General features: G+C 37.0%; 2 protein-coding genes across 13 annotated transcripts in view; one reads left to right on the top strand and one right to left on the bottom strand.

The window, feature by feature from the left end:
- LOC139807854 (Y+L amino acid transporter 2) overlaps positions 1–15,560 on the top strand; it is a 28,688-nt gene extending 13,128 nt beyond the window's left edge. For 6 of the 8 annotated variants that reach the window (XM_071769298.1, XM_071769295.1, XM_071769294.1 and 3 more), the window contains 8 exons: positions 5,395–5,520; positions 7,015–7,153; positions 7,290–7,413; positions 8,033–8,233; positions 8,811–8,885; positions 9,774–9,933; positions 10,006–10,098; positions 10,495–15,560. In XM_071769298.1, the coding sequence (XP_071625399.1) occupies positions 5,395–5,520; positions 7,015–7,153; positions 7,290–7,413; positions 8,033–8,233; positions 8,811–8,885; positions 9,774–9,933; positions 10,006–10,098; positions 10,495–10,571 (995 nt within the window). In that variant the 3' untranslated portion in view covers positions 10,572–15,560. The remainder of the gene's footprint in view (positions 1–5,394; positions 5,521–7,014; positions 7,154–7,289; positions 7,414–8,032; positions 8,234–8,810; positions 8,886–9,773; positions 9,934–10,005; positions 10,099–10,494) is intronic. The other 2 variants (XM_071769301.1, XM_071769299.1) reach the window with 2 other exon arrangements.
- Gprk2 (G protein-coupled receptor kinase 2) overlaps positions 15,240–25,548 on the bottom strand; it is a 79,218-nt gene continuing 68,909 nt past the window's right edge. For 4 of the 5 annotated variants that reach the window (XM_071798138.1, XM_071798140.1, XM_071798137.1 and 1 more), the window contains one exon: positions 15,714–25,440. In XM_071798138.1, the coding sequence (XP_071654239.1) occupies positions 25,345–25,440 (96 nt within the window). In that variant the 3' untranslated portion in view covers positions 15,714–25,344. Of the gene's footprint in view, positions 15,662–15,713; positions 25,441–25,548 lie in introns of those variants that run through there. The other variant, XR_011735526.1, reaches the window with a different exon arrangement.

The following is a 25,548-nucleotide window of genomic DNA, read 5'->3' as shown; positions in this document are numbered from 1 at the left end:
AAAGCAAAATGAAACCTATATATATATAGCTAATTATAATTAACCCTTCGCAGAACAAGTGGAGCTTTCAAGACCCACTCGATATTTCCATTTCGAATTTTATGGAGATTTTACGGACTCATAAAAAAAACCCAAACAAGAATCAGGCATATATAACGGTATAAATAGATTCTTAAAGCCTTTGAAAGTGTACTTGAATTTTTTCAGATTTTTAATGGTACCATTACAGCTTAAAAATCTTAACTGGCCTACAAGACCCACTTGTTCGACGAAAGTAGCAGAATTACACACGATCTGTGAAGGGTTAACGATAAATAAATGTGAATCGCCATTTTCTTACAAGAACTCGCATAAGTTGACACAACTAGTTAGCAACAACTAGTAAATACAAAAATAACCCTGATTTTTATAGGCAATGAGATGATTCGGCTAACATTATCGGGCAAAAATTTATAACAAAAATATAAAGTATTTTTAAGCAATGAATAAAAGATTGAAGGATCTTTGCAGCCTTTTCTTGATTTTGCTAGAATCATTTTGATAAATGTCGCGCAAGTAAATTCTCATTGCAAGAGAAGCGCGTTTTCGTACGAAAAGAGAAATGATTTACCGAAAGCTTTTCCTCACTCATGCGGCGACTATTTGCCCAGAACGTACGTATTACTCGGGAATTTCTGATGAAACCACTTACGCGTATCCTCGAGGAAGCTGCGCACGTACACGGAATTCCCTGAGCAGTAGAGATCGACAATATTCTAACAGCCTTGAGCTTCCCTGCGCCATGCATTTCGCCCTTGACGTTTTGTTCCCTCCGCTCATTTTCCAGAAAGGATTCAGCTATTCTTTTCGCGCTGCAAACAAGCGCGGCTCTATATACGCCGTTAGTTGTCGACACAGTAAATTACGAACAAGACATAAGAGTATTTAAGAAAGATACAACCTTCGAAATAATTTTCCGAAGTATAATACAACGTTAAAAAGAAAGGATAGGAGAGCTAAATTAATTTGTAATTTACTAAATTTTAAAAAACAATTACTCGAGTTAAAAAGCACGAAAGAAAGGTTCTTTTGATTTTTGCGTAAAAATTATATGAGGACGCGAAATTTTACATGGCATCGTGTTATTCTGTTTAATATATTCGTTAGACGTGAGTTTTTGTTGACGCGAATATGAAAAACGTTCTTCGCGAGACAGAATACAAAAATATATGAAATTATATGAAATTCAAATTAATGTATCCCCTTTTTTAAACCAGCGATAATGTAGCATTGTAGCAAACCGTAATTCGCATTCTTTATATCGATGCGCGCAATAGTATAATGATACCTTCCCCGATGCCGAGACACTCCGCTTTCCCTCTCCCACGGCGTGGAAATCGTGAGCGATTATGCATATACCGTGATTTTTATTCCCTTTCAATTTCCGCGAGCAATCGCGGGAGAGACTCAGGCATGGAATCTCTGCACGATCGAATGCCGGTTAATGACAAAAAAATTCGTTCACGGTCGCCGAAGGAATAATAAACAACCGTCACGGGACGGGGCGTATTCTCGCGGAAATTCGAGGACGCACGCAATTTTGCGCAAGTTTCCCGAACTGTAACGTTCACTTTTTTCTGCATTTTTGAAGCGAGCATTAGATAAGACTATTTAATAATTATTAATTGCAAAAAGACAATTAAAGGAATGTAATTTTTTCTTTAATAAAGATTAATGTTACGCGATATAAATATAATACATATTTTTAGAAACATTAAATATGTAGTGCATTTCAACATTTAGGCTCTATAAAAGATTAAATATCAATTATATATTAATAGGTAATGTGTTGAGAGATAACTAATATTTAATCAATAATTTATAATTATCTGTTAAATTAATAATTGATAATTGTATTTGCAGTTGTTGAAATTGTCTGGATATCACCGGGACTGAGCAGTGTGTTTTTTTTAATAGCTCCAATTACAAGATACATCGAAAGATTTATATAGGATACACGGATGAAGAAAAGTCTATTTTTAACGAATTCATTCTGCGGGCGAAGAGATACGGCCACGAGTAAGCGTATCGTGTTCCTTGCGGTCGCTTGACCGCGCATTTCTTTTGCTTCGGTATCACCCCTGCAGATCGCGTTACAGACACGCAAATGTAATTTGCATTTCAATCATTTTTCAGGGAGACAATTGACAAAGCATTTCCTCGTAATAAATATTTACGCGAGAGACAAGAGTAAGCACGTAAATATTTACGCGAGATACAATTTCACAGATTTCACTTGTTGCTCGTAATTAAAGAAAAATATTAGGATATGTAAATAGTAGGATATAAAAATATCTACCATATCTGATATATGTATACGAAAAAGGCGAGCAAGAAGTCGTAAAAATATTAATGTAAGCCAAATATTAGATAATATTAGATAATTCATTAACTACATAAAATATTACCGCAAAACATAACGCAAAGTGGAACTTAAACGAAATGAGAAATATATCCATTATTAAAATCAGTTTACCATGTAATAATTAATCTGAGATACACCTTAAAGGCTTAAATAAATAAGTTGATATGATTAATATTATGATATCAAAATAATAAATTATAATAAATACGATATTTTTTCAAACTGAATCGTAACGCTAGAAATTTTTTACATTCATAATGGGCACGATTTTTGCCGAATAACTTTGAATGATTGGAAGTCAGTCGATCGTCTTTCGCTTCTCTCGAAAGATAAATTATATTTATTCTAAATTTCACGTAAAATTGCTCGAGAAAAATGCAGTGAGATATAAAGTAAGGTGGTTATCGACAACGTCGTCCATAAAGCTTTTCCGTATATATTTGAGGAAAATAAGATTCCGCCGTATATAGAGCTCCATTTATTCCTTCCGATAAATCTTTCGACAAACCGGGAATAGCTTTTCCTATGAAGGAAAATGAAGCGCGAATACGCTTGTCCGACGACGGGGATGTCATTTGCGAATAAATGAACACGCGTCAAATTTTCAATATTTATGACAGGTCTACTGAGCGTTTCGAAGAAGATTATAACGAAGTAATAGGATTCCGTCTTCGCATAGTAATCTACAAAGCATAAATTGCAATCTCTTTCTCTCTTTCTAACGAAATTGTTTTCCTATTTTTTTATTGTTCCGTAATACTTTGTTCATTAGATCTCAAATTACATATTTTAAATAAAATTAGAAAAATTATTAACATTATTTAATTAATTAATAAAAGTAGGTTATAATTAATGACGAATTCGCATCATTATAATAAACGATTCATTAATTAAGCTAGCTATTAGAGTGTTTGTTTCAAATATATGTAAAAGAGAATGCACATCACATGGAAGATTTTATGATTTCTATGCATTTTATGTGTAGTACATAATATATGTATATATATATCCACACACACATGTGCATGTTTAATTTTGTTTTTTTTTGTACGAATAAACGGAATCCATTTCCATTTTACGCTAGCAAGTGATAGAAATCAATGACTAGAGCGAACTTGCGTCCGCATTTTCTCGCTTCACTCGTGTCAAGTGCAACGATTCGCGCGGTCGAACCGATCCATTAATCGTTATTCCTAATTATAACTGACACTCGCTGATGAATTCCAGATTTACCGCAACAAAGCATTCCGTTGCAAAAACGTTCCGTGATTTTGCCATAACTCTCTGTTGCAAGGTGATGAAATTTATATTTTAAATAAGTCAAAATTTAAAAGATTCGAGCTAGGATAAGGCTTTAACAGATCGTTTAAAATGGACTTAGATATAACATGCGTTAACCGACATGTAATCACGGCGACACGTGGACGGTCAGTGGAAAGGAGACGATCGACGCAGACCAAATGGAAACGTCGATGCGAGACCGCTCGCGAGTCAAAAGCCTGATGGCAATCACGCTTCATTGTGAACAAATGTAATTTAATAACGTGACAACTGGCCACCACAACAGCATAATTCGTCAGTGGGGGGATTACGGGACGAAAAGGAAGGCGAAGGAAGGAAAGACAAAACCGAGAGTGAGCGAAGGGAGAAGGAAGGGGAGGAAACCCATAAAAGGCGCGCGAAGGGGAAAGGGCAAAGGGGAAGTCTCGCGATATTTCTGCAAGATGTTGCATCAGTCTCCCGACATTTCTTCTTCCTTTTGTTCTACGCGAATTCGTCAAGGACGCGGCACCGAGCGACGCGACGAGAGCGAAATTCGCTCGCCAAACTCTGCGACAAAGGCACGAAGTGGTTTATTGATGAATTGATATTAATATTATCCCCTCGTGCGAATCGAGCGTTCGCGATAACATTCACTGTAAAAAAATTTTGTAAAATTACAACTATTATAGTGGGTAATTTTGAGACCCACTATAATAGTTGTAATTTTACAAAATTACAGTACGGAAGGAAAAAGTAATTTTGTATTACAATTACACAAATTAAGAATGTGTGGAAATTTACACCCATTATAGTGGGTCTCAAATTACCCACTATAATAGTTGTAAATTTTACAAAAATTTTTTACAGTGTTGTTTCTTAATTATGTACGTGTAATTCTTTAAGAAATAAAGCAACGAAGTAAAGAGACTGAGGCGAGCAGGTAGAAGTACAATAAGTATTCGATTGAAAATTAAAGTAATCAAAATGTGATATGAACACGTTTCTGTCCTTATATTATATTTTCAATATAAAAATATAGGAGAATTTCTATCAGAATTTAAAATATAAAAATGCAATAAAATTCATACCAATACAAAAATTATAATTTAGAATTATCGTTAAAGCAAGCATTTATATATTTTTTTGTAAAAATCAAATAAAGTTACGACGAAAAAATTATGAAAATTATCACATTTTTGTCGTTTTTAATTCACCAATAAAACCACGAATTTATGTAACAATTTTCGACCACAAATTTTCTTCCTTATTTTCTATTTTTCTGGAAAAGGTTGATAAAACTAGCGCGTTTCTTTTGCGTTCGTTAAATGCTGATAAAGTGATGAAATCATTGCAATCAGTCTGATTGAATCTAGCTAGGGGACGACTATAATGGCCTCTCTTTATCAAGTTTTCACATTAAAGTTATATAGCGACATAAATATTGCAAAATGAACGACGTGGGACACGCGTGGCACGCGTAATCATACGCATGATTCTTAATATTAGATTGACTTTCGTGGTCACTCATGCGAATCGTAATGGGTTCATATATCACACCTGTTGCAGGCGATGTAGAGCTTGTTGAAAACTAAATATTTAATTAAGTCCTCGAGATGTCCTTTTCAATCTTGTTCTTGACGGAGGAAATGATTGTGTACACGCCTCACAAATGAATACCAACCTGATTGCACGATAATTACCACGACTATTCGCGTTGATTGTTTCAGGTATTCTCGCTTTCATAAATTGCTGGGACGTCAAATGGGCGACGAGGGTGCAGGACGTCTTCACGTATGCGAAACTACTCGCGCTTTTCATAATAATCTTCACTGGAGCGTATCAGCTCTTCACCGGTAAGTTTGTTATCGCAATTATATTGGCAAGATCAAGTTTTGCGCGCGATAACTCGTAAAACAAATGTATGAGTTTGGAAAAAATTAACAAGAATAGGAAATGAAAAATATATAAAGAGATTATTATATTCAAAAATATTAATATGTTAAAATGACGCGCAAAAGTAACAAATGTGAACAATGCAAAATGTTAATCTAATCCAAAGAGATAGCTGCGCTATTTATTTTTAAGAAAATATTGCAAGCAGTAGTATAATTCACAATATAGAATGCTAATATCTTCGTATCGCGAAGTAAGTATTCTCACGAAGGCGGGATTAAACACTTTCTATCTAATATCTCCAAAGTAGTACGCGCGATAAATTATAATATAGTACAAAGCAGATAGGCTAGAGCACGTTACGAGGTGAAAGGTCAACGACATCGCTCGATCGCGTGCAGTTTGCAGCGATTTGCAACGATCTCGAGTGATGCTAATCGCCTCGTAATCGGCGTTCTCCGTTTTTCGTGCATCATAAACTTTTCTCCAACCGCACGAACAATTTCACGGAACATCCAGGCACCGAAGTTCCCGTACATATACCTTCGAAAGAATCGAAAGAATCGATCTTGCGTCAGACAGACTTTCTCTTCGCGGATGAATTGTCTGGTCGATCGATAGTTCCAACAGTTTTTCGACACGCCGATCGTATCTCATCCTTTCGTTCTTGCCAGCGTCGAAGATATAAAATCACGAGAGGCATAAAAAATTAATTGGATAGACACGACTTGTTCTATGATGACGAGGATATGTGTGAGATCCCGTTATATGAAAATATAAAGTTAAGGAAAATTTCTTGCAAGCACACCGACAACTGATTATCAAGAACGAATTCACTCTCAGATCGATCGAAAAAGCGAAATTTTGATAAACGTCCATATGAGATTTTGGACGAGAAATCCAACGGAAGTAGGACGTTTTTTTCAGCATCGTACTCTTGCCGGACGAGACAATTTACCCAATCAAAAAGGTGCGCAGGCGACGCGATGTAGTCGGTGTGCGTGCAAGGAATCGCTTAAATTGGACTATTCAGAGAACCAAATAGTTCCTTGACCGTGGTATGCAACGATCGTTTCAATTCTGACGAAACTTTTCTTCGATCTTGCACGCCACGAAACTTCGTGCTCGCCTTTCGTCAACGATTCCGTTCAAAACCTCCTTCCATATGAAAGGGCTAATTAATAAGGAGACTAATTAAAATATTCTAATTAAAAATTGAAATGTTAGAACTTGTTACTAAGACCTATGTAAATGATATCGTTTTGTAGTCACGCGTTTCACGTATGCAAATAAATCAAAGGAAATGTTACAAATTGGATTGCTAATTATACATTATATTTGAAATTGTACATTAATTACATTGAACATTAATAATATTACAAATTAATTACTCTCTTTCAATAAAACAATAATTTTTTTACATTGATGGATGTCTTTATATTTTACTTTCTCAGGACACACGCAGTATTTCACGTTCGACAACAGCAACACGGAAGTCACGTCTATAGCCCTCAGTTTTTATTCAGGCCTGTTCGCTTACAACGGCTGGAACTACTTGAACTTCATAATTGAAGAACTGAAGGACCCCGTTAGGTGAGAACTGAAAGCCTGTCGCGCAATAAATTAAACCCGATTCAGAGGAAGTTCATAATTGAACGTTAATTCGGCGACAATGGTCGCTGCAGAATTCGTTTTACTTCCGCACGCTTATAACCGTGCATTTATTTAGGAATCTACCGAAGGCCATCGGCATCTCGTGCGCACTCGTTACGATCGTCTACGTCCTTACGAACATGGCTTTTTACACGACCCTCAGCCCCGTCGAAGTGCTCGGTAGCGAAGCCGTGGCAGTGGTAAATAACAGACAATATAATCTCTCTATCTCTCTATCTCTATCGCTCTATCTCAAAAAATTTTGATGAATATTGACCCCACAACAGTTGCCATTGGCGTTCTTTTTGATGTATCGACTCAAACCTTGAACTGGAATTTAGTTTATGACTTCCTCTTTATAATCCAATAATTCTTTAAATTTTTTTATGTTGAAAAAACGCGAAAAAAAAAATTTTTTTTCGAGAAATTTGACTTTTCACAAAAATATTTATCAAAATTTTTTTAGATAAAGCAAAAAAACTTTGTGCGTTTTACTCTCAAAATAGTATACTTTTAAGGAAAGGGGAAAAAAAAGGCCTGGGGTCCACTGGACCCCATATGACCTCAACGGGTTAACATAATCAAATAATTTTCATCTATATATTCCGATTACTATGAATATTCATATTTATTAGTCTACTATATTTATTTTAGTCTAAATATTCTCCGAGTAATATTTGTGGATTGCTTGTATGTATGGACTGATAATTTTCTAAAATAATTACTTCATCGTTTAAAGCTACTAAACTGCGTTTATTGTTCGCGTGCATGTAATTACTTCACTGCTGAAAGCTCCTAAACTGTCTTTATGATCTACAGACATACGCAAATAGATTGTTCGGCGTGATGGCGTGGACGATACCGGTTTTCGTGGCTCTATCTACATTCGGCGCGGTTAACGGCATTCTACTCACGTCCTCGCGGCTCTTCTACGCGGGTGCCTGCGAGGGTCAGATGCCAGAGATACTGACGATGATCCAAATTAACAGGTTGACACCTGCGCCCGCCGTAATTTGCATGGTAAACCGCCCTTCCCTCTAATTTGTAGGCTTATCTTACCGCGAAGTACAAATCAGTTGAACACCACGATATTGATTGGCGACATATCAATACATTACGTAAAATGCGTTTCCGATCAATAGCATAGTAACTTTTTGCTAGCAACGTAGATTAAAATCGTATATGAATTTTGTGTTGGCGAGTAAGATTCTTTTTAAAGAATTAATTTCTGAAAGTTAAAATGATTATTTTTTAATAAATTAACTGATTATTGATTATTCCGTATGATCTTAATTAATTGATTCTTATTAATTCTAAATAGACATACGTTTTTGTTTCGGTAATTGATTTTCGATTCGATTTTTTTTTTTATGTCTTTATATCGCGAAAAAACCGCGTAAATTTACACATACAAGTCAACATTTCCCGTCTGTTGACCAACGTGATTGCTGCCAGACTCGACAAACACAAAAACACAATCTAACGAACAGATTGTTTCCACCAAACTTGTTGCTGCGATCAAATATACTCTGTCAGAATTAAAGGTACCGTTTATCAGTGTGAACGTTAATTGACAACACAATCTTTCTTTTTCCAGGCCCTGCTGTCCATGCTGTACCTGTGCTCTTCCAATATTTTCCGTCTCATCAATTACGTCGGCTTCGCCACCTGGGTACGTACGATTTTCGCGATCTCGCCGTGCTTTCTCTTGTAACAGAAATAAATGTCGTCGCATAATTTCATGCACGAAGAAATAGCCGTCTCGTTACCGTGGCCATGACTTCGGATTTTTTTTTTGGCAATTAACGCAAAGCTGCCGACCGACTTTCTCTCCGATTTTGTTTGTACGAATGATACTTGGTCATGAAGGTCGTGCGATTTGATTGTCGCGGGGTCGCGCGATCACTTAATTATTTCTTAGAAGCTCATGTACCTGCCCGCCGAGAATTAGCTCAACTAGAAGAGCAATAATTTTCCAATTAGCTGATACCACTTGACGCAATTGAATTTAGGTCGCCGCTGAATCGGCATTATCGTACATGTAAAGCCTCTCTATTAAAAAATAGCTGCTCTCTTATGCCGCGCATATTATGTTGTCGCGCTATTATGTGGAATCTACCAACAAACATTTCAAAACAGATTTTTCTTAGAAATTTAAAGTCGATTTTTGCGATTTATAAATGTTTATATCTCTTTTCAATAATTTTTTTAACATACCTACTTTAATTTTAAACATTATCTTCAATCTCACAAGATATATATTTGTACATTATTAAATTTTAAAAAATAATGTGGTACTTAAAGAATCATAATTTCTAACTTTTTAATTGTCAAGTAACTTTTAGCCTAACTCCTATCTGTCGTATCTAAAAAAAATGATATCTCATCAACAATGTTATGTTTAGCAAGTGTTTGGAATATTTTTACTTTAATAAAAAATATATTACTTTTTGAGTAACTATTTTAATAATTTATAAATTTTCTTTTAATCTCTTACTAGATTTATTTAAATTGAATCTATAATTTTAATTTATACTTACAAATTTAATTCAACTTATAGCTCAGCATAGGTGTCTCCGTGCTGTGCCTTCCGTGGCTCAGGTGGACCCAGCCGAACTTGGCGCGGCCGATCAAGGTGAATCTCATCTTTCCGATCTTCTACATCCTGGCCACGCTCTTCGTTACAATTGTTCCAATGTACGCGAGTCCCGTCGAAACTGGTGAGTATTTGTAATCAACGATTCGCGACATGATTACGTAAGTAATATTTCACGAAAGCGATTCTGTCTTAGGATACGGCTGTCTAATGATACTCTCCTCCATACCTGTCTACCTCTTGTTCATCGCATGGAAAAACAAGCCGAAATTCTTCCAAAGGAAAGTCGGTAAGTTCAGCGAACGCAACGTGATACGTCGCGTGATATGTTATATTAATTTAAATCAAGTATTGATACATTGAGCATTATACAGACGCGATACTCGCAGAAATTCTCTGTTGTTGAAAATTATTATTGAAAAAGTATCAAGTAACTGTCTTCGTTTTGTAAAAGTGTTAAGACGCTGAGTGTACCGTTTTAAAGAAACGAAAACTGAAAAATGGAGAAAGGAAGATAATCGCAGGCGCTCTAAATTTATCTTATTCAAAACCGAGTGATTTAATAAGACACGCGCCGTTATCGTTCCGTGTACCGTTTTAATTTAAGAAATCTTTACGAACACGGAACTACGCGAAAGATTTTTCTCTCATTTCGTTTTTCTGTTTAACCGATTTATTCCCGCAGGCGAAGTCACCCAAACTTTGCAGAAGCTGATGGTAGTCGTGGGGCCACAAAAGGCAAAGGTTCAGAACACACCGTAACAATTTTACTCTTGTCATGTCACGCATGCTTAGCCCTCATCTATTTTCTTTGCTCCTTGCTTTTCGTTTTATCTAATTGGAATATTTGCTAGGATTCTCTCATCTTTCAAGATCGCTCTCGATTCATGCATGCATCTAATGTTATCATGATTTCTCTTCGCTCTATTATGCATTTATACATTTTATCGCACTAATTTCATCAATTTATTAACCGTTTCCTGTTGTATTGTACAATAATATTGTATTTATATAATAATATTTTATTTATATAATTATGTAAGCCTTCAAGAATAATAATTAAATTTTTATTTAACGCCAGTTCATCCCGCTTATCATTTTTTCAGTTTGGAACAGCGAACAACTTTTTTAATGCGCATCGCGACTTTATATTCAAAGCTCCATAGTCACAATCTCCTAAAAATTTTGATACGTTTCTCTCGAATTTAGAAATTTAATCTCATCTTATTGGTCGTGAGTAATTAATTGCTTTCGCCTAAGTTGACCAGGACATCGTTGAGATTTGATTTCGCACATCACACACCGGCACTACAGACACACTGACACACTCAAAACGCACCAGATCGAATATCCTTCAAAGAGAAGGATATAACTAATAACTCAGACATCAGCAACTAACAGTCGCGATTGATCGCGCTGCCGGTTTACCTTGATCCTTTGCTAAAACCGCACTTTTGCATCTAACGAGCTTGGGGTCGCCGTGGCCACCGCATTTGTAACACCTCCCTCGCTCTTGTTGCAGTAAGCACGACAAGGTTTTTGCAGAAGATAATGCTGGTGGTCGGCAAAGCGAAACCCGCTCAGGTGTAAACAGTCAAGACAAATCGGATCGAGATCGAAACGACGAAGGCGAGACTTTTCTGGACCCGGAAATCACGGAGGATTTTCGTCGATCTTTGAGTTGGCGATGACCGTCTCCTCCTCCTATGGAAAAAAAAACCCACGATTGGGAGCGAGATCGGTTGGCAGATAGACTCTTCTAGATTGAAGAGCGTCCTGAAACAAGAGGCAGCCATATCGTATCGGGACGCCGAAGGGAAAGAAATTAGGGCGAAATGGCTCGTCTTCCTGATTCGGATCTCGTCCTTGGCGAACTCCTATTGAGACCTGCCCGCCCAGTTAGGAGATTTCGAAGCAAGGCTGTTGTCTCTCGTTCGATTTCACGGCGAAGGGATATGCGCGATGACACGACTGCACGCTTCTGAATTAATTTTACTCGACAGTAAGCATCGAATAAAATTAATCAAGTTTTCTTGCTTTCGCAAAGATAAGTTAAATATAATCGATATAATTATTTTATATTAGTGCTGTCAGTATGCAATGCCACTATTTCTTTTTATATAACAGACAACATCCGAGTAATAAATCTTCAATAATTTGCTCGAGCACAGAATAGAATAATAATTACAGAGAAATTTGCAAAATAAATTGAATATTGAGTATTTCTAGATTATCTGGTTAAAATAATTGATTACTTGGGGATATCTCGGGGACACGATTAATTCACCGCGAATACTGATAGCGCTATTATTACGCGGTGTATCATAAGGAACTTTTTTTTAAATATCAATTACATCATTGTAAATCCGGCATATTCGGATTATCATTTATCGCCGTCGTGACATGATTTCCATCGCGATTAAATTTGATTAATCTCCTACGGAGATTGGGAATAATAATGCGCAGCGCATTATGAAAATTATGCGAAACTTTAATTCTAAAAGTTTTAATTCTAATTAATTTGAGAAACTAGTTTTTAATTGATCTTAAACGAGGAACGCACGTGTGCGAATTATATTGATGACGCAAGCCTTCTTCCTCGAATTAGATTAATTACTATGTCCATAAGCAAGCAGAGGAGAGCTCGATAAATTATTAAACGCGATTCTAATGTATACTATGAATCAAAATCGCGTCTAAGATATGTGTATACTTCTAAATAGCCTACAAGCAATACACGTATCGTATTCGGGACGGGAGAAAGGAACGATCGCGTGAGGGGTTTCATCGCGATTATATCTTTCTCCGTGCGGTGATCTGTGCTAGAAACCAACGGAGGAGTCGAATTAGAAAATCCGACGTGCCAGAAAGGTTGAGATAACGATCCAAGTGTCACTGTAGTTAATTAAGCACTGTTTAAGCTATTAGTCTTACCATTAGTCGTCGTAGCGCGTTCGATAGGCGTTGTTTGCTGTATGTATATCTCTCGTGATCCTCGTTGCCTGTTCTTCGTTGTCTCAACGCCGTTGTGAGTTTTGGCACTCGGACGCGTTTGTAATTTGACTCGAGCCGAGAATCGTCCGTATATACGCTGGCGAACATTCCATACATTTACGGTGCCGCTTCCTTTCGTTTCACACGCATCCGCGAACCGTTTCGTTTTAGATTAAAACTAGGGATGCAAATATCCGGAAACGATATCATTCCTGTACATTCATGTTCGATGATGCCTCAATATCCGTGGAATATACTTTTCCACGGTTTCTTTTTGCAGAGGCAGCATAACGCGTTAACGTTTTCAATTATACTGAATAGTCAAAGCGTGGCGCAAATTCGCTTTAAGAGAAAAGAGACTTTAGGAAATTACTGAAGAAGAAAGAACGAAAAAACTGTGATTAAATGTAGACGCTAACTTGTGTATATTTTTATCTCTCGCATATTTTTATGGTTTCGCCGAAAACATTACAACGAGAATACTCGCAGAACGCGACCGTAGAGATTTTGTAGTGCTATTTTATGAGAATTTTATGAAAAAGCCGATTGAGAGCCTTACGAAAAGATGTTATATTTTACGGAAGAGAGCGATTCTCCAAGCAACATCCGTTGCAAAATTATCTCCGCGTCTTGAGATACTTATAGAATATTTTGATATATCGTTAATATATCTTGCATCCCTAATAGAGATCTATACGCACGTGTGTGCGGAGATTTAACCCCTCGTTCCAACGCATTTTTAACGTACCATCTTTCATCTTTATCGTTAAGTTAAACCGTTAATTCCTAATCTCGATTGTAGTTAAATAATTCGTTGCGTTTAAAACGAGGAAACGGGGGGTTAAAAAGTGCATTTGTTACGCGCTGGCACTCAACTGTCAACGTCGCATAATACTTTTATATTTTACTGCCACTGGTGATAAAATACGTGTATGCATGTGTGTGCATGTTTGTGCGATTCTGACAAAACGAGAGCAGTGAAGAAAACGGCTCTTAGGAATCGTTTCATTTGCGTTTAATGCGTGCTGAAGAGAAATAGTGATGTTTGCAGGCGATTTAGAGGATGGCATGATAAGCTTCGCAACTGAAAAAAAAATGATAATATTAGAGGAGTTTGTAAGTTCATGCGCACTTTCGAGAAAAACTGATAATAAAATATTACCAATATATAGGGTACATAAATACATAAACACAAGGTAAATATCAAGTGCAGTTATATATAAATATCGCTATTTTCTCTTTCTCCTAGCAAACTTTTTTATTTCATCGATGTTGAAAATCGCATGAACTTATAGACGTATAATTATAATAAATAAGAAAGAAAGAGAGGTTTCGCTCGATGCGTTTCTCTTGGCAGGATTAAACGGTGTGCACGTTGTTCGATCTTTGGGCGCGCCTGTTCCTCTTCAAGATATGATACATATTTAAGTCTCGATTTCTTTCGTTATAAGAATAACAATAGAATGAAATTTCGATTTTAATTTTACTCTAGGACTCGCTTTTCCCTTTGCTCTTAATTATCCCGGCGAAAAGTCTTTTTTTATTCGAATGTAACAGCGATATTTTTATTGTGTATCTTGCATCTTTAGAACTTCGTTTTTTAAGAGCGGAAGGTAGTCCTCGGTCCACCATTGCACATATCCGTAGCAGAGTTGTTCTAGGACCAAAAAAACAGTGTGTTTTTTACCGAATATTCATAAAACGAGATCTCGCCTAATTGAAGGGTCATCCTAATTTCCTATAGTTTTAGTTACCGCAGTATCGTATTTAAGAGGCAGCTCGGCGATTCGTCCGTCCCACTTCTAAAAATTAGATAACTTAAATTAGGAAGTATAGTTGTGACATTTTTTATTACAATAGCTTTTAATGGCGTAGCGTAAAACAGAGCTCATCGTCGCGATCTTACTTGGCAAGACAATAACTTTCTTTCGCGAAACTTGACCACGTGTTTTCACAATCGAAAGGCGAATTGTCGACGCTGCTCTCTCGCCGCAAGTGATAATTTCATAGCTCTTCGTCATTTTAGCTATATTTTTATGAGACACGTTTCGAGAATCATAAATCATCAACGCTCCTCAGGATGCCTGCAGGCGCGGAATTTTTTACGTAACGTAAAATACTGAAACGGTTTCTATAATTACATTATTAAAACGCGTCTTAAATAAACATCCTTGATTATGCCATATATTTAAAACTCCGTGCCATTTTTAGTCGTTATTAAATGTCACACGATATTATAATATTTGATAAATCTTTAAGTTAACCTTTACGAATATCATTATTATTCAAAATAAAAATAATATTTCGCAAAAGTAAAGAACGCTTTTAATGAAATTTTAATAAGCGTTGTAGATTGACGATATACAGATTTTGATAGAAGATATTTTTACAATAAACAGATTGCCAGCAGGCATTCTGACTCGTGACAATAAGGCATCATTGAATTGGTCGATAGTAAAATTAAGTGAGAAAGAGAGCGAAAGACAGAAAACAATGACAAGAATATTATCAATATGCATCTTTTATATTAATTCTTGTGTTTGAAGCCTGTAATGAGTGCGTTCGGGTCGATTTTGGGAGATTGACCTATATCGATTAACGACGAAATGTAAAGCGTTATTTTCTCGCGTTACAGATTAACAATCATGCGAATTAAGAACTGTAGCTTAGGATCTGAGCACGTAAAAAAAAGTGGGAAAGAAAAAAATATATATATGTATAAAGAGCGAAATGTGACAATATATTATATTGTGTAAATATCTGTGTATTGATTATGCAATCTCCTCACTCGTGAATAAAATCGGTCTCGTTGACGTCGCGGGAATTCAGCTGCGACTTTTTTGCGAATCATCCTTCAACTGCGAAAGGAAAGTAGATAACGGTGAGACATTGACGAGATTACGAGTCGAGTCTGATTATATAGGTGTCTATATTTGCATGTGTATAAACATATAAGTTATAAATACAGTAGATATTCGCGTATTTATAACTTACACACGATAATATATATGTATATATATATATTTATATGTATAGTATTTATAGCTTTTTTTCTCCACAGCAATCGTATCGAAACACAACGTATCGAAATTGTAAAAAGGGAAAGAAGACAAGAATATTCATTTTTGGCTTTCCGTGGAACAGAATGCTATTTTTACATCTTCCTGTTTCGGGGCTTCTTCTCCGAGGATTGTCGACTTGCGAAACGAATCGAGGTATCGTCGGCCTACTTAAAACTTACTGAAGACGTTTAAAAGAAGCGTTTCGAAGGCATTCAATTGTTTGCAGAAGCGCGCACAGTTGCTAAAGTCGCATAGTAAAAAACGTCGGAATCTATCGCGAGGATTCCACAGGTAAGTATAAGTATCAAAAAAACGAATTGATACAAACGTGTCGAATTGCCAGTCAATCATTGCCTGACGATCGTTCGCCCGGCGATTGTTTTCCGATACCCTTTTCTTTCCCTCGAACGATCAAATCGGAAGAGTGCAAGCGTACAAATAATCACGCATGGCCGCTGATTAATCAACTTAATTAAGCGTTTTAAATTGATCATTTAAGGCGCTTAATTGGGTTCTCGTTTGCTGCGGGCTTGTCCTTCCGTCGACAGCGTAAATTAAACGTCTGTAAATGCGTCTTACGCGCGGAAGTTTATTGAAACTCGCCTGCCTAAAATATCGCACTAATCTACAGGACGACGTCACGATAATTACATACTAACTCTGCGGCGAGCTGATTTGCAGCAGCCTCCTGTTGCGACGACACGACAGCTTGACAAAGGCCTGGGCGCTTCGGGTACACGACGTTACGTCGATGCGGAAACAACTGTAAAATTAATTAAAATTGTGCGAAAGATGAGGATAAATCTAATATTTTCCAATGAATTTGTAAAAGTCATTTCTTGATAATGTTGTAGCAATTAAAGAAATCGTCGTCTTTCAATGATTTTGTAATTGCTCCATTACCTTCGTCGCTGAAAGATCATCATGATGTCACAATTATTTCAACGGTCTTTGAACCGCTTATATACACTATTGCTATTGCTATTACGCGTTAAGACCACCGCGATAAGTCAATTAATTATTTCCATTATCTTGGCACACGGCAAATACGACATCACAAACGGAAGCGTCGAGGCGTTTATTACAAGTGTTGGCGGAAACGGACGTTGAAGATGAGAGAGGAAAAGATGAACGGGGAGACAAGATATAGATACGTACAGCAATAATGTTATGTCCTGACAGCGCTCAGTTTCGCGATTTCTTCTTTCACCGTCAACCGTAAAAATGATACGTAAAATAACACGAGCAACAAGTGTAAAGCCTTGTAATAGAAATGTATTTCCATCGTAAAAATTTTACGCTTGTTGAAATTTTGTGTTTTTACAGTAAACAATACACACATCTACGTCCGTGCTTGATTAGTCTCTATCAATATTAATATTATTACACTGATGTATTTACACAAGACAGTCAACCTCCTCGTGTAATGTTACTCGTATACACTGTTAAATTTCTAGTGCCAAATTATATTCAATTTGAGTTATTTTTAACCATTCCTAGGTCGTCACTGCTCCTACTCAGTAAGTCGTTAATTTAACTAAACCAATGAAGTTAAAATAATAATATTGTTTTGTGTTAAAATAATAAATTTCGATATACATGGTAGTTAAAAATAACAAAATGTTATTTCACTCAAGGTTCTACCGCTTTAAATTGGTTTAAATTGTAATGTCAAATTATATTCAATTTGAGTTATTTTTAACCATTCCTATCGGCCATTGGTCCTACCCATTTATTATTTTTAACTGAACCAATAAAAATAATAAATTTCGGCACACATGGTAGTTAAAAATAACAAAATGTAACTTAACTCAAGGTATATTGGTTTAAATTTCATCCTTTAATATTTAACAGTGTATAGTGACACAAGCGGGTAGTCAATGTGACAAACGAATCGTCGTACTCGAAGTAACCGTTCACGTAATCAGTATACGGAAGAGTGTCGCGTGCGATATCAATTCGAAACCTCGCGAACTTATCATCTTTACGCTAATGACGGTTCTTGATTTTCTTTTTTACTCAACGGGTCGTATCTCTAAACGGTGCGCAAGATTGCGGGGGACAGACGTCGTGCGGAAAGAAAAATACCCGAGTGTGACATATATAAAATATAATATATAAAACAATAATAAACTGGTACATTCTTTTTTTGTCTACCTATGTCGATCAGTCCTAAATTACTGGCACATTTCGAGACCGCGCGGTACTCGGAATTGTCACACGCCGCCGAAATAACACATATGCGCGGTCAAACGACAGAATTTAGCTCGCTCGCATCCCGCGAGATCAGTAACCGCTTCCTGCACGTGTCGGTCGTCTCCGATCCGAGTAATGACGGAAGCGTGTGCCCGCAAGTGTTCCTAGCTCGCTTGAAAATTCTCCCCCGCTACACACGCCTGATAGACACGGACAAGCGACATCTTATTCGGATATTTTATCTATCATCTAATTATTCCTCTCGGATACTTCTACCGTCACGTGAGAGTAGAACGAAGACGCGTTAAAGGCGTGGATAGGATGGAATGAGTATCGAACGATGACTGTAGCGCGACACGGCGAATATTAACGCGAGGGACGTACCCATCACCTTAATCGATAATTTAACATTATTCATTACTAGCCATTAATTAATTTATAATCGATGATCACTCGCTTAGATCTGGCCTCGAACTGGGATCGACGAGAGAATTTCACGTCCGCATGATTATGTAATAATCAGGAAACGAGAGTTATTTAATGTGATCCGAAGTGCGATTTCGATAAGATTTTAATCACAGAGAATATTTTACACACAAACGCGCGCGCGCGCACGCATACACATATATTAAATATCCTCTATGATTTGTACAATATTTCTAATGTTGGATCAGATCAAATTTCACACATATTTACCCACTCATTCATCCACACGCACGTACACACACACCCACTCGCGCACATGTATGAATTAGATATATGTATATATAATTGCGTAAATGAAATTCTTACACAGATCCATAATAATTTAAATACGAATTGTACAAGAGAAACGAATACTATTTGCAAAAGTGTATTCAGCAGTCTATCGTATATATATACCTACCTATCTACGCTACGTACACAGACCGAAAAATATATGTATATTTCTATTGGGAATAAGAGACTGTTGCGCGCTTATTTGTGCTTAGAAAAATTATTAAATAGTTTGGTATTCTTCTTGCGAATATATATATAGTAGTTGGACATCGTTATCTACAAATAGATCTCGCGACGGATCTCATTAGAGCGGAATATTTCCTTTGCCCGCGTTATATAAATAATGCGAAACGATCGGTATGTAACGTCTTACGATAGGAGAATAATGTAAAACGGTAGGAAGTAACGCCTTAAAAAAATATTCCTGAAACGTTCGGTATACTAACGAGATTAAACAGGACACTTCGAGAAATCACAGTTAAAAGATTACGATAGATTCTCCACACGGAAGAGTGAACTCGTGCGTTGCCGGCAAAGAGAATAAATAAACTATCAAATCGATAATACATTTTAAAAAATTGTAAATACGTTCCTCTCTAATTTCATTAACAATCTAATATCGTTCGAGTAGTTCTCTCCACGAGGATAAATAAATTGGAACAAATTGGCAGAAATCCATTTTTTCGTAAAATTAAGTAATAATTTACGATTTGCTATGCAGATTGTAAATTATTAATTATTGATCTTCAAGGTTGATTTACAAATTTTTCTTAAACAGAATTAAAAATTTTTTTGTTCGGCGGATATAATACTTTCCGCATTCGCGCCGGAAGAATTGCAATTTATAACATAGTGCGGAGGCGTGTGTACACGATTGCAGCGAGTTGACGCCGAGAAGAGCTACGTCTAAGAGCGCGACGAGCGAATTAGTAGCAAGGTATATTGATCTAAGCGTTGCCAAATGGAGACACTAGATAAGTCCGATAAAATGACAAATGATAAACTCACGATAAAACCACACGAATAAACCGGGCTAACTAAGGACCAGCGCGGTAAATGATGCGCGAACATTTTATTTATATATTTTTATTTTACATATTTTCAAGTCTGACAAATCTAGTCGGCGCGCATCAGTCAAAGGTTGGAAAATATGTAAAATAAAAATATATAAATACAATTTTCGCGCATCATTTACCGCGCTGGTTCTTAGTTAGCCCGGTTTATTCGTATATGGATTTTCCATTGGAACCTATATTTCGAATTTCACGATAAAAGGTTTACGGACGTTTACGTGACGCTGTCACCATATCGCAACATGTATTATTAATAGCAAAAATAAATTTCCACCCCGGGCGTCGTTAACGTGTTGTATAAGTTGAACCGCGAACGCGAGTTGGTGTTACCTCGTCTTAATACTAGGCAAACATCCAGAAAACAAGAAATAAGGAGTAATATATGAGAATTGCATCTGTCGACCGTTTGCAGTTTCGAGAGAACGCTTGACATCCGCATCCTTTATGACAGTGCAGTTTCGTTACGATCGAGCGTTACATCCGCATCCTTCGTGACAGTGTCTTTCAAAACGTTGTAAGTTTTAATGCCAGTTTTGGTGCATCGATTCTATCACGGTATCTTGATACGAGAAATCCATCTCACGGACGGATTAGTCCAGTATTCGAACTGAATGAAGAATAAGATTTGATTTTAATTGATTTAATTTTATTTGATTTTATTTGATTTAATAATAAAATAAAAAGTCTGACAATTTATTAAGAGGTAAGAATCTATCATTAAAACTTTTCAGATCCACCCTGCCAATCCAAGGATCAGAATTTTTATATTTCACTTGTGTTGTAAGACATTTGGAATCTCAGCAACGTTTTCTTATTCTCTTGATTGCGTATCACGTTAAATCGCCCCCGGCACGTGCGCTTTGGAAAACACTGTTCGCGAAGCGAGCGAAGAAGCACTTGCGAATCGGATTAACGGGCACACTCGGACAGTTCGCGAGCAATTTGGCCGTTCTCCAATTGCGAGTCGTGTGCCAACGATTCGAGTTCCCGTCGAAGACTTCGCTTCTGTTTGGCAGACAGTCGTCACCGTGTTGAAAACGTCGCCTGCCTTCGACACGTCTCGTAATAAATCCGAACGTCGATGCATCCGGAATTCTCAATCTCATCGAGAATCTCTTACGAAACTCGACTCCCGCCGTCTAAAATAATATATCGAAGAATCGACCGATGTCAGACAAAAATAATGAATAAGGAAATTTTATTTTTACTTTAAACTTTGCCTAACGTGATAGCGAATTTCCGTCATTTTATGAGAATGAAATAAGTTTCTCTATAATACTTATGAAATAAGTATTATAATATCTTCTATGTTATTTCCAGATAATAAAAAATTTTAATTGGAATCATTGGCTCCATGACAATGCTCCACCGGAGATGCCCGCAGAAACAGAATTGACCATCGAAGAAAGACAATGCATTGATTTGGCGGAAAAATGAGTTGCATGGAACGAATCTACCGACAATCCTTTTAAACGATCCGATATTGCACAATTTTCTTATTTGCAACGAATATATTTTTTAAATTATCTACGTATTAAACCATCGGAAATTCTGTCGGAAAGAAAAATGTGTCTTACTAGAAACAGTAATGAGAAGAGCAAACATTAGAAGAAACGCTACACTGCTAAACCATAGATATCAGATTCTGGACTATGCGGACGACCTCGACATAGCAGGGAGAAGCCTAAAAGAAGTCAGGGAGATTTTCGAGGCAATCGAAGAGGAGGCAAGAAAAGTAGGGCTCCAAATTAATGCAGACAAAATTAAATTTATGGTAGTATCCAGATCTCAGGTAGCGAAGAGAAAGATTGGACAAAGATTAATCATAAGACAATACTCTTTCGAAGTAGTCAGCGAGTTCACTTACTTAGGCTCAGTTATATCAAAAGACAACAATGAAGCAGCAGAAATCAAGAGAAGAATGGTCAAAGCCAACAGAGCATATACTTCAGCCTCGCGCCACTACTCAGATCTAAAGAATTATCACGAACAACCAAAATAATAATATATAAAACTCTTATTAGGCCTATTATAACATACGGAGCGGAATGTTGGACGCTGAGGAAGACTGATATGGCAAACCTTGGAGTTTTCGAGAAAAAAATACTGAGGAAAATATTTGGAGCAAATAAAATAAGTGAAAACGAGTACAGGAGAAAATCTAACAACGAACTATACCAACTCTTCAAGGATGCAGACGTTGAATCACACATTAGGTTAAGCAGACTGAGATGGCTGGGCCATGTGAATAGAATGGAGGAGCTGAATCTATGTAGGAAGGCGCTGTGTTTGGCGAAATACACATCGCTAGACCTAAGGGAAGACCAAGAAACCGCTGGTGGTGCTCGGTCCTGGAGGACATAAAAGTCCTGAGAGTAAATAACTGGAGACAGAAATTGGGTGATCGCGAGTTGTGGAGGCGAATTCTCCATGAGACCAAGGACCTCTTTAGGCCCGTTATGCCGTAGAAGAAGAAGAATTATTGTCATAAAGCTATCGCATAACAATATTAACAATACAGATATACGAATAAATCTTTTTTGCCAGTCAACGTCGAATATATTATTTTATATTAAATATTATTAAATATTTTATATTTTATATTAAAAATGCCATATGAAAAAATTTGGAATATCAGAAAATTCTTAATAAAAGAGAAAAAATGCAATAATTATATAATAATAAATTTAATTTTTTAGAATGTTGAGGTTTATGAGGACATGTCCAAGACAGAAGACGAGAAAAACGCCAAGCCATTGATAGATGAAAACGTAAATAATGACCATTATTGTTTTATTTCAGGAGAACAAAATTCCAACCGAAGATGAACAAGCATATAACGGGTATAAAAATTATACTGATGAAGATTTTGATAAAGCGATAAAAGACGTTATGAATAATAAATTAAAGGCTCCACAGGCTGCCGAAAAGTACAAAGTAAATCTCCGAACACTATACACATTTAAAAAAATTACGAATTAATAAGACAGATTAGATATACTTATATACTTATATTTTAAAACGCATTAATTCCATATTTATATTAATTTCCAGAGACGGAGTCAGCGAGACTCAATTTCCAGAAGTTATGCATTACGAAATTGAAGCCATAAAAAGAGCGGTGTCTGAAGTCACTGGCGATAAGAATAATACAGAAATTAATTGCTTGGTGGTGCAAAAGAGACACCAAGTGCGTCTCCACTCTGGATCCACCGATATGGGTGACATAAGATATTCTAACACTCCGGGTACAATAGTCGATACAACTATTACAAATCCGGAGTACACTGAGTTTTATCTTCTATCACATGCGAGTACTGATAGCAAGGTAGGTCGATACGATAGATCATAGCCCCTGAGTAGCGTTGCCAAATGGAGACACTAGATAAGTCCGATGAAATGACAAATGATAAACTCACGATAAAACCACACGAATAACCGCTATCTCGCGGTTTATCCGACGAAAAGTGATCTTCTACACCGTCGCAAAACCTACCTCTTTTACATACTTTATAGCAACTAATTTCGAGCAGTTGCAGATAGAATATTTCTCACATAAATTATGTGCAAGGTACGATACATGTACACACCGATGATTTGAGGCCGCATCGACGTCGAGGAAGTTTAATTACCGGTTAACTTAAATCATCAATCTTCAGTCAATCATCATTCCGCTAAACATGCATCTTCCTACTTAAATGTCCGATATTGCAAGGATATTAAGAATGAACGTCAAATGTCAGCCAAGTGTCAGAAATGATATTCCGAGTTACAAGGGAAACAGATTTCAAATCTCATGTTCGCGGAAGTATCGCTTATTAAAACTTGAGTTCTCTCTATGTACAGAAACACAAATAAAATAGAATCGTCTTTCTTAATATTTTCTTAAAATGTAATATGTGTGTTTAATATTTTTTTATACATATTTAATACTTGTATTTAATACAAGAAAAAAATTCAATCATATCAAAAAGGAAATATATAAAACACGTTCAGAAATAATAAATTTGCTTGACACTTATTTAAGAGACATTTTGACCCACACTGTTCAACTATTTTCGATCCTCGTAAATTAAGCCTTGATTATTTCAGTAATCATTATTATAAAAAGTAATTACTTTTACAGAGCTGTGACACTGACCATTTTGAGATTCGATTATTGAAATGCGCGCCTTTTGGGTTCACAGCTTTGCATTAATTGATAAAACTAAAAATTTAATCTTAGAATAATAAATAAAGAAAACAGGCTCGTGTATATATAATAAAGAGACAAGGTTAACGGCCAATAACGAGCATCAATATACCTCGCTACTAATTCGCTCGTCGCGCTCTTAGACGTAGCTCTTCAGATTAGCCATTAGCCACGTTTTCTCGCGAGCGCTCGACCGCGCCGACGTAAATATATAAAATATATAAACAAATTTGACAGCAATATTCATTGCCCTGATCGACACTCTCACCGACGATCTCATCGGACGACAAGAGTTAGGCGGGCATATAGTGGAGTGGCACCATCGCGACTCGCAGAGAGTCGCCTGGTATTTTTGGAAACGCATCCTCCACATACCATCGTTACATCCAACCATACACTCCTCTCCATTACTATCATCCATGATCGACATCGATATACGTATCCTCAAAAATTTAAAAAAGATTCATAAGTACGTCGAAGAAGTAATTGCAAATAATTGCACATCCATTTATATACCTAAATGTACTTGTTCGTCTCAACTTAAAATAAGGCCGAAACTTGAGATTGAAGACTTTGTGCGCCATTTCATAGTTAACGAGAAATAAAATGCCATGTTGGCTACACACATTCTGAAAATCGAATTTCCGTTCGCATTCAGAATATTACATGTGCCACATAATCGCGCTGTGAGTGACACAATCGTCTATCTACATATCGCCCTAAATTTTCTCTCGCCCGCGACTCGTGAATCGGGACACATCGAAGCTCGATAAAACACGTCGATACACGTTGATGGACGTGCAAAAGTGCACGTCGAGTGTCCCCTCGTTCGAGCTCGAGGAAAATATATTTGGTAACGAACGTGTCATTCGAATTTGACAGAAACATACGATGCGTCTGGTTTCCGCGTGTCGCGTTTGCTTGCCGCGTATGCGTAGCTGTACGCGCGCGCGTAGAATCGCGCGAACGCACGTTTTATCCTGAAGCAGATCTTTGATCTCGCTCCAATAAACCTGAGAGGACGCCTCGGACCCGCAGTTGTTGCGATTTCTTATTATGCAAACCGTACAGCCGCTTTCGGGGACAGTTACCGTGGTTTCGGATGCCACCGAGAGACAGAATGAGATCGGCTTGCTCTTAATGCAGCAGCCGCAACCAGCGGTACTCGGACGCGCGCTGTCAGCAACGTCAGGATGGCGGCTACGTCGAAATGGCGACGACGTCAATCGATTCAGACTGTTATTCTTGTTCACCGTGGATCAGCTGGCTGGCATCTCCGAGCTCTGCGTTTGCGACAGCTCTAGCAAATGGCACTCCGACAGCGGGATCTGCCTTGTGCGATCGCTCTGCTTTCTCTGTAATTGCAATGATAATAATTTCCAACATCTTTCTATAGTAATTTCAAAGTAAATTTAATAATATTATACGTCGAAGAATATGCCACAAATGTAATTTGTGGACAC

This window comes from Temnothorax longispinosus, chromosome 2, assembly GCF_030848805.1.
Source record: "Temnothorax longispinosus isolate EJ_2023e chromosome 2, Tlon_JGU_v1, whole genome shotgun sequence".
Taxonomy (NCBI): domain Eukaryota; kingdom Metazoa; phylum Arthropoda; class Insecta; order Hymenoptera; family Formicidae; genus Temnothorax; species Temnothorax longispinosus.
Note: the sequence above shows the minus strand (reverse complement) of the source record. Positions and strands in the feature narration are given on the sequence as shown.